General features: G+C 43.2%; 1 protein-coding gene and 1 long non-coding RNA gene across 5 annotated transcripts in view; one reads left to right on the top strand and one right to left on the bottom strand.

Annotated features, from left to right (window-relative positions):
* LOC110742065 overlaps positions 1–8,621 on the bottom strand; it is a 49,072-nt gene extending 40,451 nt beyond the window's left edge. Inside the window, exon 1 of one of the 2 annotated variants that reach the window (XR_004179719.1) lies at positions 8,384–8,621. This is a non-coding gene — a long non-coding RNA (uncharacterized LOC110742065). The remainder of the gene's footprint in view (positions 1–8,383) is intronic. The other variant, XR_004179718.1, reaches the window with a different exon arrangement.
* The window catches only part of GAN (gigaxonin), a 67,121-nt gene continuing 58,120 nt past the window's right edge, over positions 8,555–17,555 (top strand). For all 3 annotated transcript variants that reach the window (XR_004179716.1, XR_004179715.1, XM_031658065.1), the window contains exon 1: positions 8,555–8,882. Coding sequence is in view for 1 of the 3 variants with exons in the window: in XM_031658065.1 (XP_031513925.1) it covers positions 8,716–8,882 (167 nt within the window). In the remaining 2 variants the exon portion in view is untranslated. The remainder of the gene's footprint in view (positions 8,883–17,555) is intronic.

The following is a 17,555-nucleotide window of genomic DNA, read 5'->3' as shown; positions in this document are numbered from 1 at the left end:
ATTTATTTATTTATTTATTTATTTATTTGAGATTGAGCCTCGCTCTGTTGCCCAGGCTGGAGTGCAGTGGTGCAATCTCAGCTCATTGCAACCTCTGTCTTCCGGGTTCAAGGGATTTTTCCTGCCTCAGCCTTCCAAGCAGTTGGGATTACAGATGCCCACCACCACACATGGCTAATTTTTGTATTTTTAGGAGAGACACCATGTTGGCTAGCCTGGTCTCGAACTCCTGGCCTCAAGTGATCCGCCCACCTCAGCCTCCGAAAGTGCCAACCCTATATTTTTTAATGTTCATAACAGCTTTATTACAATAGCCCTGAAGTGGAAATAATTATCTATCCATCAATAGGAAAATGGATAAGTATATTGTGGAGTAGTCACACAATGACATACTCATAGCAATAAAGAACCAACTATTATGCTACAAGCAACAAAACGAAAGAATTTTGAAGACATCATATTTGAGTGAAAGAAACCAAATGCAAAAGTTCAAGAACAGGAAAAACAAATCAATAGTGATAGAAACCATAACAGCGTTTTCTTTTTTTTTTTTTTCTTTTGAGATGGAGTTTCACTCTTGTTGCCCAGGCTGGAGTGCAGTGGTGCGATCTCAGCTCACTGAAACCTCTGCCTTCTGGCTTCTGGTTTCAAGTGATTCTTCTGCTTCAGCCTCCCAAGTAGCTGGGATTACAAGAACCCTCCACCCCACCTGGCTAATTTTTTTTTGTATTTTAGTAGAGATGGGGTTTCACTATGTTGGCCAGGCTGGCCTCGAACTCCTGACCTTGTGATCCGCCCGCCTCCGCCTCCCAAAGTACTGGGATTACAGAAGTGAGCCACCACGCCTGGCCAGTTTCTTTTGGATAGTACTGACTGGAAACGGGCCTGAGGGAGCCTCTGGGTTGCTGGAAATGTTCTATATTTTGATGTGGCTGGGGATTTCACATGTGTGAAATGTTTCCACTTCACACGGAAACATTCATTCAGCCATAGGCTTAAGATTAGTGCACTTTACTGTGTGTTATACCTCAATAAAGACATTTTTAAAAGCTAAATGTATTAAAGTATTAATTAGTTTCAAAACTTACTGGTTAAAGAAGAGGTCTGACATATTTCAGAAAACATAAGGATGGATTTAAACATTAAAAAAATAAATTAAAGGCAAGGAACTTCAATAAAAGCAGTAGACTGGGATGTTTAAAGCCCTGGAGTAGAAAATGAAGATATCAGGTGGAGTTAGAAAATGGATGAAATTCACCAAAAACCCAGCATTAATGTTAGGGAAAAACAAGCAGTGAAACTGTCGACCAGAACTTGAGGCGGTATCGCTGGTGGGCCCTGACTGGGAGGTGAAGAGACTAGATTTCAACTTGAAAGTCAACTAGAAGCTAATCATTTTTCAGCTGGGCGTCAGGCATGATGGTGGTGACAGTAATGACACATGTAACAGCTCTTAGCATTCACTGAACACCTGCTACAGGCCGGATCTCCTTGTCAGCACTTCATCACTGCCGTCTCATTTAAGCCTCATAACCACTCTGTGAGGACTGCTACGATTACCCCAATTTTACAGAGGGAGAAATTGAAGAAGCAACTTCTAAGTCAGGGAGAACAGACCAAGAGGGAGGTTGTTAGGAAATCCCTTGAGTTAAATGAATTTAAATGACTTCACAGATATTTAAACGGATCTAAGGCACAGGCAAATTACTTATGCGATATAAATTCTGCAGAATAATCCAGCTCATCGTACACCCAGCAGTACCCTGGCTAGAATTCTAAGGAGAAGACCAGCACCTCTTATATGCTTTCAGGTGTATAAACTACATACAATACACAACTAAATTTAAAGGGTGAAAAGTGCAAAGTGGTGTACCTTGACAGGGGAGAATAAAGGTTCTTGCACGGGACCTAGCTTGAAAGAAGTTATTGGGGCAACCTATGCCCAGAGCTGCTATATTGTGAACTTCTAAGCTTTGCAAGTTTTATTTCAGGTCCTTTGAATCACTCTTGATAATTCATCTTCCTCCCAGTTGGCAATATCAGGTTAGGCAGTAAGAGATGAAAAGGTCCAGGAAAACATTCATTCATTCATTCAATAAGTAAATATTTATCGAGCACATACTATATGCCAGGCATTGCTTTAGAGGTTAAGAATACATTGATATATAAAATAAGAATCCTTGCCAGGCCTCATGAAACCTTATAATCAGAGGAGATACATAATACACTAATAAACATATATAATTTTAGGTAGTGATTACACGTAGTGAAGAAAGATGAAGCCGGTTAAGGGGAGGCATTTATACAGGAGTGTGAGCCAAAGCCTTTATGAGGAGCTGACATGGCAGCTCTGATATAAGAAGAATGAAAGAGCAAGCTATGAGAATCCGAGGAAAGAGAGTTCCAGGCTGAGCAATTAGCCGGTGCAAAAGCCCTGAGGCGGGAATATACTTAGCTTGTTCAAGAAAGAGCAAAGAAGGCCACTTTGGTTGGTGCACACTGAGGGGGGAATGGCAGGAAAGGAGGCCATGGAGGGAGCCAGATCACGCAGGGCTTTTTAGACCACCGTAAGGGCTTTGGGTTTTTTTCCTAAGTTTGAAGGAAAGCCATGGGAGAGCTTTGAACCGGGAAGTGACTTGATCTGATTACCTTAGGAGGAGAAAACAGTTCATAAGGGGGCAAGAGAAAAAGCAAGGGGAGCAGTTAGGAGGCTGTTGCGGGAGAGCTGAATGGTACCTGGATCAGCGTGGTCTTGGAGGAGGTGGGGAGAACTGGCTGGATTCAGAAGTTAGTCTGCAGGGCCGGGCATGGTGGCTTACACCTGTAATTCCACCACTTTGGGAGGCCAAGGTGGGTGGATCACCTGAGGTCAGGAGTTCGAGACCAGCCTGACCAACATAGTGAAATGCCATCTCTACTAAAAATACAAAAATTAGCCAGGTGTGGTGGTGGGCGCCTGTAATCCCAGCTACTCAGGAGCCTGAGGAAGGAGAATCACTTGAACCTCAGAGTTGGAGGTTGCAGTAAGCCACTACACTCCAGTCTGGGCGACAGAGCAAGACTCCATCTCAAAAAATAAATAAATAAATAAAAGAAAAAGAAAAAAATGTAGTCTGCAGGAAGAGCTGCAGGATTCACTGGAGAAGTCGATGAAGAGTATGAGAGACAGAGGTCAAGAATGACCCGAAGTTTCTGCCCCTAGGTAAATGAATGGTGCTGCCATTTACTTGGAAAATGATTAGGTTTAGGGGTAAAATCAGGAGCTTTTGGTTTTGTTTGTTTTTTGAAACAGGGCCTCACTCTGTCTCCCAGGCTGCAGTGCGGTGGCATGATCATGGCTCACTGCAGCCTCGACCTCTTGGGCTCAACCGATCCTGCTGGGACTACAGGTGGATGTCACCACACCCAGCTAATTTTTTTTAAGTAGAAGCTTACTTTCTGAGGTGTTAAATTCTAGGTTTCTATTATTCAAATGGCAACGTCAAGCAGGCTGGTGAATATTTCCATTTTGAGTTCATTGGGGAAATATGAAAAACAACATGTGAAATAATCCCTTGTACACAGAAAAATCTCAATTCTATTAGAATTCATTCCTTCAGCAAATATTTATTGGGCACCTACCGTGTGTCAGGCACTGCACTGGGTGCTGGGGTAGGGTACACGATGAATTTGGATAGGAACAGTTACTACCTTCATGGAGTTTCATTACAATTTAATTAGTTCACTGGTTTCTGAGACACATCTCTGAGTACTGTGTAAATACACAGAACCAACTCTCAAGCATTATAAATACTGAGATGTTCTCTGACTCAGCAATTTGGAAGAGCCTAGACTTTTTTTGGAAAGAAAAGAGCTATATATAGATTTGGACAAATGAAAGATTTACCCAATAAAATGTCTGAAGACTACCTTCAAATGAATCAGAAGAGACTGTCTCAAACAAATGAATGTTTATGACAAGTCGACTTGGTATAATGGAAAAGCTTACAGGGCTGGAAAGCAGAAGATCTAGACCTCAGTCTGTTCTGTCCTGACTGGGTCACACCTATGACCTAGACTGAGTCATTTGCTCATCTGTACTTTGGTTTTCTCTTCAATAAGATGAATCAGTTGGACTTGATATTTGCTAAAGAATTGTCAGTGTTAATATTTTCTTTGCATTATTTCTCTTACTGGACTCTTTAGGTAGTTTTTAGAAAATAAAAGCCCAAATCCCCAAGTGGATTCCTCTCTTGAGGGCTCATTTTTCAAAGCAAAAGAAAGCTCTTTTTTTCCTTTTTTTGCAAAAAGAAATTGCTTTCTTGTTTTTTTAATGATTGTAAAAAATTATGCACGATCAGTACAGAAAATATAAATCGAGGAAGCACAAAATAAAAGTTTCTCAAATAACACTGAGCTAACTGTGCTTTCACCATCACTGTATCTGTAGCAGTTATCATATAGCAGGTGCTTTAAAAACAGCTGCTGAATGAACTATTACTGTTAATATCTTGTAAACATCCTTTTTGGTCTTCAGACCAAAAACAAATACATAAATAAATCCTTTCTCTGGGTTGTTTCACCTCTAAACCAGAAGAGCTCAGTATAGGCACCAGAGACTAACACTGTTAGGACAATATCAAATCTCTTACATTGTAATATGTTTCACAATGACAGTTGATATCTGATGCCTATGGAATGCAAGGAAACAATAACATTTAATCCATCATTCTGAGAGGCACAATATCAAGGGTGGCTCAGTTTGAGCAATACCAGGAAAGGCTGCAAAAGAGTCCACAGTACTTCAGCTCAAGCAAGAGTGGCTCCGGAAGCACTGAGAGTAGGCTCTGCCTCCTGAATCCTTCTTCCCACACTTGGGCCCTTTTCCTGGCCCACAGCACCAGGACGAGCTTTCTGGGGCATGTGAATTCCACTCAACACGTTTTATTGGCAACCTAGCATCCATCTGATTGTCAACTACATTTTCAGTCAACTAATCGTTTCCTGATTACCTCTGAACATGAATTATAGCCAGATCTTATCTGCAGACCCATGCTACATTTTTTCCCCCAAATGGAATTAGTTGCTAATGTTGAAAATCCGGAATATTCAAGTCAGTCTGAATTTTCAGAATCTCTTAAAAAGTTGTTAGATCCACCACCACTGGGCCCCTATCGCACAGAGCAATCAACTAGAGGTGAGGAGCATGTGCTCTTCAGCTCCCATAAGCCCAACTACCCCTATTGTCTGACATCCTGCATCCCATAGGTTGTTTTGCTAATTTACCTGATATGCTCCTTCTAATTATATTAAACATTCAGGGGGTACCTCCTACACATCAGGCACTGTGTAAGTCCTGGGAGCATAGGTAGATATGGCAAAGCTCCTGCCTTGGAGGAGCTCACAACCCAGCAGCGGAACTGACTGATAAACCAGTAAATTACAGTAGAGTGTGGTGAGTACAGCACAGCAGCAGGAGCATGCAGAGGACAGACCCACTCTGTCCTGGGAAGCCAGCTGAAGATTTCCTGAAGGTCATGTTTAAGCTGGGTTTTGAAGGATGAGGAAGAGTTCACTAGGCCGATGGAGTGGCGGGGAGTAATAGGAACAGTGTGGGTGGTATCAAAAGTATTTATAAGGTCTTCTTCTGATTAGCTGCCTGTTGCACAGATGATCCTTTCAAGCCAGCAACTACCTTTCTCTTGATGGTCATTCCATTTCCTCCTTCTGTCAAAACAACAGGGAATGTTCACCTCTGCCTGGAAGAGCCTGCCTGACAAATCCCCATTCACCTCCAGTTACTTCAACTAAGGCAACCTTCCTACTCGGATAATTGGTTACCTGACTGTGATCCTATTACTGAAGCTCTTTGTTTTGGAACCTCTGTTATTTAAAGAATAGACTAGCACATCAAGCAATGAATAAGTACTTATCAAATATCTACATTGTGTAGAGAACTCTCCTTGGTTTTTTAGCTTAAAAATGGCAAACACAAATTAACTATGAAGCAACAGAGAATACAGTTCAGAAAACATTCATTTATTTTATTTTTTATTTTTTTGAGACAGAGTCTTGCTCTGTCTCCCAGGCTGGAGTGGAATGGCGCGGTATCAGCTCACTGCAACCTCTGCCTCCCAGGCTTAAGCGATTCTCCTGCCCCAGCCTCCTGAGCAGCTGGGATTACAGGTGCCCGCCACCACGCCTGGCTAATTTTGTATTTTTAGGAGAGATGAGGTTTTTCTGTGTTGGCCAGGCTGGTCTTGAACTTCTGACTTTGTGATCTGCCCACCTTGGCCTCCCAAGAAACATTTATTAAGTGTCTGGTATTTAGGTGTTTTTCTTTTTTTTTTTTAATCCCTCCATCCATCCAACATTCAGTTAGCACTGTTACACACCAAGTACTGTGCTTGACACCTGGAAATCATGCTGAGCTACGATAAACATAGTACAGCAGGTGACATGGATAAATAAACCCATTACAATAAGTTTCTTGCTGGAGCAATGTTCAAAATACAGCAACTGCTTGGAGAAAGGAATGTCAGCTGCCCTGGGAGGTACTGCAGGACTCCCAGGGCAGCTGACATTCCTGGGCAGGTATCATGGAGAAGATAAGTCCGAGCTGCTTGTCTTGTGTGTTTCTTACCTTTTTAAATATATTTTTTGGCTGGGTGTGGTGGCTCACACCTGTAATTCCGGCACTTTGGGAGGCCGAGACCGAGGCAAGCAGATCACAAGCTCAGGAGTTCAAGACCAGCCTGGCCAACATGGTAAAAGCCCATCTCTACCGAAAATACAAAAATTAGTCAGGCATGGTGGTACACGCCTGTAGTCCCAGCTACTTGGGAGGCTGAGGCAGGAGAATCACTTGAACCCGGGAGGCGGAGGTTGCAGTGAACAGAGATTGTGCCACTGCATTCCAGCCTGGGCAATAGAGCGACACTCCATCTCAAAAAAAAAAAAAAAAAAAAAAGAAAAAGAAAATATTTTTCAACATCCACAAAAATATAGAAACAGTACAATGAATCTCCACATCCCCATTAAACATCCACAAAAATATAGAGACAGTACGACGAATCTCCACATCCCCATTACGTGGCTTTAACAATTAGTAACTTGTGGCCACTTTTGACTCATCTACACTCCCATCTGCTTCCCATCTCTTTGTTTTGTTTTGAAGCAAATCCTAGACATCATTGCATCCGGGAATACTGCGCTGCATTTACAGAAGGAAGTGGAAATGCATGTGTCTTCCAAAGCCGTTCCCTTCCCGTCTATTCTTCTGCTCTGAAAACAGTTAGATACCCAGATTCCTGCCAGTGACTCCAAAGCCTTGGCTGGTCAGCGTAAATACCCAAGACTTTATTGGAGCCTCTCAGTTGGTTGAAGGAAAAGACTGGGCTGCTTCAGTGAAAATCCTATCCTGTCTTGACTGGAATGCTGGCCACATTCTTCTGGTCCGGGGTCCTCATAAAATTGCTAATTTTTTAGAGGCTTATGGAGTACCTAACGTTTGCACAAAATGGTAGCTACATTCCACACTCCCATGTGCCCTGAGCAGCCTCCAGGGAAACTTCAGATACTGTGGGGCTTGGCCTGCCAGCTGAGCTGGCCCAGAGATCCTTTCTGTCACAGCTTTGATCTTCACTGGGTTGGGAGCCTGTCTGAATCTAAACATCTGCTTCTCTACTGCCCACCCCTTCAGCATTTCCTAGCTCTCCCTGAAAGGTACAAACATGCATGCAGTTACTCAACCAGAATATTTATCCTTGACTCCCTCTCCCTCATAATTACTTTTAAAACAATCCACCATTGTCCACCTCCCATCACCCTTTCATCCAGGTGCCCATTCCCTTCTCTCAAGTCCTGCAATACCTAAACATCGATCGCCTTTAGCACATTCATCCCCGCCTTATTCTCCACGCAGGAGCTGAGTGATCTGCACAAAACCCTCTGCTAAATACCCTTGCATGGTTCTTCACCCCTGCAGAAAGTAACCTCCTTCCCACACCGAGGAGGCCCTGCAAAACTTAAGGACTCCTTCGGACTTCTCCAGCTTCATTTGCCACGTCTCCTTCCTAGCCCGCAACCAAAACCATCTTTTCTGGGTCTGTTTTCTCGGGTCTTTGTGCTCTCACCTGGGCAGCTCCTTTTCTCTCATAAATAAAGCAAGCTACAGCGACTGCGCCCTTGCTTCCATGCGTCATCTCACGCGTCCACAACACCACTAAAAAGTCGTTTTCATTTTGCAGACGGAGAAACTGAGGATGGGCACCTTATCCATGGCCACACAGCTAGTAAGTGGAAGAGCTGCAACCAGGATTCAAACTCGCGGCCCCAGAGGCCACAGGCTCAACCACAGAATCCTAGCCCGCCCGCACATCCCTCCACCGCCGCAGGGACCTACCTCATCCCTCTACACCTTCCGCTGCACCCAGGCGGAGCTGGTCACGCGGGCGGAGGAAGGAGGCTTCTGATTGGCTGCCTCCAGCGGCAGGGGCGAGAGGACGGGGAGCGACGGTGCGGGGGCGTCGCGGAGAAATGACTTCATGACGCGGCTTCTTAAAGGCGCCGGCCCAGCGCGCCGCGGATGGCACAGGCGCGTTCCGGGGGCTCCAGCTTCTGTTCACAGCGCGGAGAGCCGGGCCGGGCGGGCGCGCGCGCGGGACTCGGCGGCTCGAGTGGTCCGGCCGGGCGGTGTCGGGAGCCGGACCCGCTGGCAGAGGAGCGGGCGCCGCGATGGCTGAGGGCAGTGCCGTGTCTGACCCTCAGCACGCCGCGCGTTTGCTGCGAGCGCTCAGCTCTTTCCGTGAGGAGTCCCGCTTCTGCGACGCGCACCTGGTCCTCGACGGGGAGGAGATCCCGGTGCAGAAGAACATCCTGGCGGCGGCCAGTCCCTACATCAGGTGGGGAGGGGGCCGCGGCGGGCGCGGCGTTGCTGCCCGGAGCCGGAGGCGGGGCGGTCGGGCCGGGCGTGGCCCCCAGACCCTGTCCCCTGTCCCCGGCGCAGGGGTCCCCGCGTCACCGTTGGCGTGGCGTCCCTCCCGGCACGCGCCGGAACCCGGCCCCGCTGACCGCGTCCCCCGGGCGGCCTCTGTGCTTTCCGGGCCCGCGCTCCCCACGGGACCCCCGCGCCCCTCGGAGTTGTCCCCGGACCCGGGCCGCGATCCCCCGCCCTGTCCCTCCCGGTTCCCAATGCGCCGGCGGGCGCCCGGCCTCGGAGACCCGGAAGCCCCCAGACCCCGTCCTGGGCCGGCCGGGACCCGCACCTGCGGGCTGGGCGAGGCCGCCCTGGGGAAGAGTCGCCCCCTCGCCCTGGCCGGGCCCGCGGTCCCAGCTGAAGTTCGCCGGCCGGTCGCCTCCGAATTCACGCTCGGGGGCTGGGCCCGCGCCGCCAACCCGGCCGGGAGCGCCCTGCCCGCTGGGAGGCCGGACCGACAGCGCCTCGCGGGGTGCTGGCAGAGAAAACCCTCTCGAAGTTCTCCTTGGGTTGGTAGTCAGATCCCCCGGGCGAAATTCTTCTCGTTGCCAAACGTGTCTTTTCCGCTCCTTTCTGGTAACTGTTTAAAAGAAGAGTTACACGTTGAAGTAAACTGTGGCGAATTCTCAGGATGCTGTTACAACCCGAGGACCGTGAGAGCCTTGCGACTAAGGGCATTTTAATACTTTAGTAAAGCAAAACTTAACCTGATTTGCCAATTCAACTAACCAGGTTAATTAAAAGGTTGATAAGACAGTGCTTATACAAGTATATCAGATCTTGCAGGAGGCTATCTTTTCTTTTAGCAACCTTCTTGCAAACTAGATTGCTGTTTTAATAAAAGGGAAGGGGGGAATGCTAAAAACTGGAGAAACTGCCTAGTAAGCTGGTTAAATATAGGCTAATGGTAGAGAATATCACTACAATTGACAGGTCAGAAAAAGCAAAATGATGTGTATTCTTAGCGCTTTGTCCCAGCAAAACCACCACAAACGCTGCACTTTAACCTTTGAACTGGGGAGACATTTGTGGTAACTTAGAAGCAGTTCAAGCGCTCTTGTAACTTCTGGTTTCTCCTGGATTTGTTTTATAAATCCATTTGGGCTCTTTGGCGGTGGGGGGTGTGGAGTGGTGGCGGGGCGGGAGTGGAGGCTGAGGTATCATCGTTAGTACAGAATTGGGATTGCTAATGTGACAGACAGCTTCTAGCTGGCAGTTCAGAGGTTTGAGCAACCAATCTCAAATTGGAATCAGCAGACCATCTTCCCTGTTTGGGAAAATGCTGAAGAAAACTACTTTAGATGCGTTATTGTTACAGTTCTTTAAATGGCATCCGTTTGGCTTAAAAGAAGTAAATTGCAAATCGCCTTGTCCTTGCTTGCTATCCTTGTTCATTTTTCTCCGTAGCACTTACCACTATGATGTACCCCGTATTTTACACATTTACGTTGGTGGTCTTTCCCAACCACAGTGTGAGCTCTATGAGGTCGTGGTGTTTTGTTTTGTTTTTTGAAACGGCGTTTCACTCTTTCGCCCAGGCTGGAGTGCAGTGGTGTGATCTCGGCTCACTGCAACCTCCGCCTTCCAGTTTCAAGCGATTCTCCTGCCTCAGCCTCCCAAGTAGCTGGGATTATAAACACCCACTACCACGCGCGGATAATTTTTGTATTTTTAGTAGAGACGGGGTTTTACCATGTTGGCCAGTCTGGTCTCGAACTCCTGACCTCGTGATCTGCCCTCCTCGGCCTCCCAAAGTGCTGGGATTACAGGCGTGAGCCATGGTACCCGGCGGTGTTTTCTTTTATCCACTGCTTTACTCTTTGCACCCAGAAAGAACAGTGCCTATCAGTTAATGTATTGAATGAATGAATGCCTTTCTTTCTACCACAGCAAATTCGGACATTAGCAAATTGACTCCATTACATTTTCATAGTAGATAGACACTGAGTTATACCTAATTGAGAAACGCACTGGGTTCAGAGTTTGAAGACCAGCTTTGTGCTTCCAGCTTTTACTCATGTTAGCTGTGAGTTGCTGGTAGATGACAAGGCTTCAGCTCACTAATCTGATGAGTGAGGGATAAAAATGAGTCTTCTCATTTAATCACTGACCCACCTGTGAAGAAATATGTAATAGTGTTTTGACACATCATAGGTCTGTTCCCAGGTTTTCAAAGGTAGTACCCATTGAATTAGGAAGTATCTCTAGTCCAGTTCTTTCACTTTCTAAATAAGAAAATAGGGGCTCAGTGGACTTTAGTGACTTGTGTTATGAGGTTATTAGTACTTAATGGTTGAACTAGAATTAGACTCCGAATTAATTGCACCTAGCCTTCTAACTACTCTTACCCTACCAAGTTAGAGCATCACTTGTATTTCACTGTTCTCTCTGTGTAAACTCTGTTAGCTGGCTTACAGTATCTTATAATTAAAATGCTTATCAAGCACTTTTATATACTGTCTCATTTTGGTTTCCATTTTCAACCATCTTTAAAGGCAAGGCAGATTTTTTTTTTACATTTTGTAGGTAAACATGAATCAGTCAATACGTGTTTCATCAGTGACAGATTAATTGCTTAAAGTTTATTTGGCTTTTGAAGTGATAGAATGTCTTGAGATTTTTTTAAAATTATCAATTTCAAAGCTGTTTCAAAGTAATTTGACGAATCTGTATTACTGACTAGAAATAAATTTGTTAATTTTTTATTTTTACTGGTAATTTTAATACCAGTAATATTAGGCTTTTATAATGTATTTGTTTTGTTTGAATAGCCCTTTAGAGAATTATATTGAAACAAAATGTATTTATGTATTCTAGAACTTGATGTTTCTTATCTTTCCCTTTTGAAACTTAAGCATTTAGATCTGTGATGTCATTAATCTGTGAATTGGATGTTCAAAAGTTTGGTTATCTCTGAAGTTTTATGAAATTCTGATTTTGTTTAATGTCTGTGTTTGGCCTAGTGTTGGTAACTGACATAAGTGCTGGTGTCATTCTATGGTTTAGAAGCAATGTTATGACCTGGCATGGTAGCTCACACCTGTAATCCTAGCATTATGAGAGGTGGAGGTGGGAGGATCATTTGAGGCCAGGAGTTCCAGACTAGCCTGGGCAACATAGACCCAGTGTGTACAGTAATAAATCATATACATAAAAAAAATAGGAGCAGTATTATCTGTTGCTTACTATGTGCCCAGCGAAGGGAGCCAGTCCAACTCTGTCACACTGGGAATTAAAGTAACTTTGTTTGGCATACTATCTACTTAATATGGAAAAGTCTTTTGACTTACTGGTTTAATCTTTTACTCTACTTTATCTTTGATCTAGCTTTTGTTTTTCCTGCTGACTCCCTTAACAATCATACCATATTAGAAAGATTTTAAATATAAAAGGAAAAAGCCCGAAAACTCAACTTTGGCAGCACACCCTCATGATCAGCTCACAGAGGACTGGCATTCCCAGGTTATGTAGAGAGCATGTGTCATGCAGCCCTAGGGTGCAGCTGCTCCAGGAAGGAGGCAGGACCTCCTGGGGTCCCTCAGCTCAGTAAATGGCGTGCATGCCCCTTTCCCAGCATGCTCCTTTCCCAAAGCTTTTCCTCCTTTTGGTTCCTGGGTGAGATTTTCTCTTTGGTTTGTTGGGGAAACTAAACCAAAAGTAGTTGACAGGCTGGGCACAGTGGCTCATGGCTGTAATTACAGCACTTTGGGAGGCTAAGGCAGGAGGATCCCTTGACCCCTGAGTTCCAGGATGCAGTGAGCTATGACTGCCACTGCACTGCAGCGTGTCTGGGCGACAGAGTGAGACCCTGTCTCTTAGGTTAAAAAAAAAAAAAAAGTAGCTAACAACCTTTATAAGAATGGCAAAACTGAATTCGTAGTCATAAGCACCCACAGAGTCTTTCCTTTCTCAGCAACTCTGAGACCTTCCGGGGAAAGCTCCCTGGGGCTTGCAGGAAATTTATTTTTCTTTTGAGTATTACAGTTTGCTCTGCTTCATGTCTGAGGCTCTTCCGATTCTGGCACAGTCCCATTGATCTGATGCAAAGTTCAGACCCATTTCTCTCCAGAGCTGTGGTTCTTGGGGAGTAATGTGTGTGAAAAGGATTTGAAAGTGAACTGCTATGACATTGTGGTGGCTCTGTACAGGTTCCCAGTCCTGTGGTCACTTGTAAAATTTAGGGTTTTCTTGAAACCTATTGCAACAAAAGTTTGTTTAGCTTTCAGTCCTGGAGAGAAAAAGAAAAAAAGATTCCTAAGATTTTTAGATCCTATGATGAGTCAGCTAAGAATGTAAATGGCTTTTTTCCCCCCTCTTATTTTTTGAGGTCTAGTGAGGATAGAGTGAGACGTTGGGCCTCAAATCCAGCCTAGGTCATCGTGAGCAAATTTTCTGGGCTCTAGCTTCCTTATCTGTCAGTTGAGGTGGTTGGGCTACATGGACAGCAAATCCCCTTTAAGTCTAAGTTATGTAGCTCTGTGCTATTTTTGTTTTGCCTCTCGTGTATGTGTTGTGAGGAGGAGGACCTGTTTCTGTTTTTATAGCTTTATTGTATCATTTAAAGTTTTGTTTTATGTTAATGTTAAAGCATTTCTCTTCCCCTGTCATATAGAACTTTATTGGGTATTCCGTTGTATAAATCCAGGCCTGTAGAGTTGTATCGCAACAAGCATTTGTTTTATGCTATTAATCTGGGTATGTTCCAAGGCTTAATTATTGATGAGCCTGTTTTGCCATTTAAATATAAAGTTTGACTCATAGATGATGCTGATGAAACTACTTAAGGAAACCAATATGATCTCTGTAGGAGGTCCAAGTTTCATAGTAACATGGACATTATTATTATTATTATTATTATTATTTTGAATATCTGAAACATACACTGTAGTTTAATGTCACATGGGCACTAAAGTCCATGAGTACTATGTGGTGTGTGCAGAGGCTGCTTTTCATTCCCAGTTTACTTTTCTTGATTAATTTATATGAATAACTGCACAGCCTCTTTTTAGATTCTTTGCTTCCCTGTTAATGCTGAAAATACACTACCGAGGCAGCAGCATCTACTAAGCGTTCCCTGGTAATGAAAGTCTGGCTGTGAAGCAAAGTGATTTCGCAGTAATGCTCAGTTAATAATGTTTTGCTTACTTTACAATATTTTGATAATCTTTTCTCCGCTTGTGCTTCGAGTTGATAGTCTTCCATAGCAGCTCCCGAATGATTGTCATAAGGATCTTGAATAGTGATTGTAGCCTGTGAAGTTTCTTAGTGCTCAGGGGTTAGAAGCTCCAATTTCTGAGTCTCTTTTCAAATCCTGAGCCCTCTTAAAATCAAATTGACATTACCTATTTCTTGTACTCTTATGGTGATGGAGAATAAGCTGGGCCTGAGTCTCTTTTAAGGGATCTAGACTTCGTTTTTATCTACTTATTATAAGGCATTCCTAACAACTACTCCGAAGATGAAATTTGTCCAGAAGGTCTTGATAGTTAAATGGTTCTCAATGATTTTCCTTTTCTTTTTTTCCTTTTTTCTTTTTTGTAATCACAACCTTGTTTGATTAAACCCTATTCTTACTGAGTTTTTCAAAAGTGATAATAACTATGTTCAGTTTCAGAAGATCAAAGACATATTTTATCCAGGCTTCTAAGGAAACTGAGCACTTGTAAATTTCAGTTTAACACAGATTACTCATGTCAGTTTAAAGATGTTTGTTTATTTTATATAACACAGTGGTTGTCACTATTGGTAGTAGTAGATGTTCTAATTCTGGGAGGTTTTTGGAAGGTTTCAAATGATGAAACAAATCAATAAAATTCTTGTTAGACTAATGACTCTAGCATAAAGGGAAGTGTGGGGTGTTCAGATTTATCATAGAACTTTCCCGAGGATTGTTACTGTGAGTAATAGTAATGTAATAGAAGTAAAACCTAGCTCTGGTTAATTTCTCTAGTGGATAAGTCCTCACTCGTTTACCTATACTGTTTTTACTTCTGCCTCTTATTATAGTTTGCATTTTCTCCTGTGACGTCTCCTTCAATGTTCTTAAATTAGTTTTTGTTATATAATTTAGGATTGAAGTAAAATGCTCTTCCACATAGAAATTCTGGTTCCTTAGGATTTATATTTGGATGATATAGACTAAGCATCCAGTTTATAAAACCGCCTTATCCATTGTTTAAAGTGTTAACGAGTTCTTATGATATCAAAGTGGGACTTAAAATCTATTTATAATTTGTAAAGAAAACATAATTAGGACAAATAAGGGTTCCTTTGGCCTATGAGTGCCATGCAGTAAGTTCTTCACAGGGTTGCATCATCCTTCTGAAAGATACAAGACTATCATTTTGTGTACTAAAGCTGTAATATAAATGAATGATTTGTGAGTTTGAATTCTGGGTTAAGGGTGGAGATGCGGGGGTGTGGGGTGTGACAAGTGGCAGACTATGGTTGCGACCTTGCATTTGAGTGCTTCCCGTGGGTCCTCTGCCTCCTAAGCCACAATGAATCCAAAGAAGGAAGAAAATCAAAGGCTCAGGTAAAGGTGGCAGCTCTGGCTCTGTGGAGCATAAAGATTCTATGTGCATCTAGATGCCTGGACACTCTGCCAGAGTTCCTGATCCTGGTGCTCGGAAAAGCAGAGTTAAATCATCTTCCTAAGTACTTAGGGCCAAAGAGTGACTTAGCCATAGAATGATGGTCAGATGTTTGCTGCATCCATTTCTCTCTGGGAATAAATGGTGAATGCCCTAATTTCTCATAAAATTGTTACAGAAATACTGCGAAATAGAAATACGTAGTGCTTTGCCATTTGCTATTATAGTGAAGGGATTTGGACTTTTCCTCTGTTCAAATAAATTAGAAAAATGGGATACTCAGGGAAAATAAGATATTGGCGAAATGTTTTGTTAGTTATCTCCAGTGTTCACCACATACACAGGAGATAAGACATCTCAGCAGCGGGTAGGTACCAGCAAGATGATGGCAACCAACTGGCAAGGCCACTGCCCTCCATTTCAGTAGAGTAAAGCCTAGAGGGCTTTCTGCCAGTAAAGCCCTAGATATGCCAATGCATATCATAAATGGAAGATGGGAGGACTAGTTTTTATTTTTTTTTATTTTTTTTATTTATTTTTTTCATCTTTATTTTTTTTATTTTATTTTTTTTAATTTATTTATTATTATTATACTTTAAGTTGTAGGGTACATGTGCATAACGTGCAGGTTTGTTACATATGTATACTTGTGCCATGTTGGTCTGCTGCACCCATCAACTCGTCATTTACATCAGGTATAACTCCCAATGCAATCCCTCCCCCCTCCCCCCTCCCCATGATAGGCCCCGGTGTGTGATGTTCCCCTTCCTGAGTCCAAGTGATCTCATTGTTCAGTTCCCACCTATGAGTAAGAACATGTGGTGTTTGGTTTTCTGTTCTTGTGATAGTTTGCTAAGAATGATGGTTTCCAGCTGCATCCATGTCCCTACAAAGGACACAAACTCATCCTTTTTTATGGCTGCATAGTATTCCATGGTGTATATGTGCCACATTTTCTTAATCCAATCTGTCACTGATGGACATTTGGGAGGACTAGTTTTTAAAAGGTGACTGTTGAATAATGGAATATAGACCAATTAAATATCTTTGGGGTTTTTTTGAAGTTGAGTTTTTATAGAAACTTAAATGTATATTTTTGCTCGTAGATATTTTGTGGTTCTCTCAACTACAAAGTGTTTCTGTTTTTAAGAACAATTTTAAAGACCATTTGATGCTTGTGATTTTTATGGTAACATATTAATATGAGTAGATATATTTTGAAACGTAGTTTTATGGTCATATTAGCATTCATCAGTAACAACTGCCTACGCCTCTGAATAATATTAAATTGTTTAATTACTGAGCTCAAAATATTTGCACTTTTGTTACTTAAATTGTTTATATTGATCAGTCCCTGAATTGTAAGACACTTCATACTGAAACCTCACATTTAGGCTGTAAGTTTGATATGAGTCTTCTAACCCACAGAGAACATTTGCTAGAAGTGAAGCCAGAAGTGTAAGGACAGTGGGATTTTGAAGGACAATGAAAATCCTTAGAAAGGCCCCTGATATTCGTGTTTGCCATTCTCCTCTCCATGCCACAGCGCCCAGTCTACTTCAGTGATGGAGCTGGAAGCCAGCAGGACCCATTGGCTAATTATATAGTCTTCCATTTGGTTAGTCAAGGGAATAGTTTCCCACAACTTCTAGCTTCTCTTCCTTACATGAAAGTTGGTACAGGGATTTGACACTTACTATAACAGATGAGAGACTTCTCTCGGGATTTTTGGTGGGTTGGTTTGTTCTCCTGCTTGGGCTCCTTAACAGCTACTGTCTTGTGCTATCAAAGCTATCAACTTTATTTCCCGCCTAAAAATTGTAACCCCAGCTGTTGGTAGGAAAGGAATGGACATCTCATTTTTATCACCCGCTGAGTGGGGGGCGTGAGCAAAATAAGTTACCATTTCCTTTCATAGTGATTAGAAAAGGTGTTATGAAAATATTCACCGTCATCACAGGTCTTGGGACATCCTTAAGAAATGTCATCAGTGCCTTAACCCATAT

The sequence above is a fragment of the Papio anubis genome, chromosome 18, assembly GCF_008728515.1.
Source record: "Papio anubis isolate 15944 chromosome 18, Panubis1.0, whole genome shotgun sequence".
Lineage (NCBI taxonomy): Eukaryota > Metazoa > Chordata > Mammalia > Primates > Cercopithecidae > Papio > Papio anubis.
Note: the sequence above shows the minus strand (reverse complement) of the source record. Positions and strands in the feature narration are given on the sequence as shown.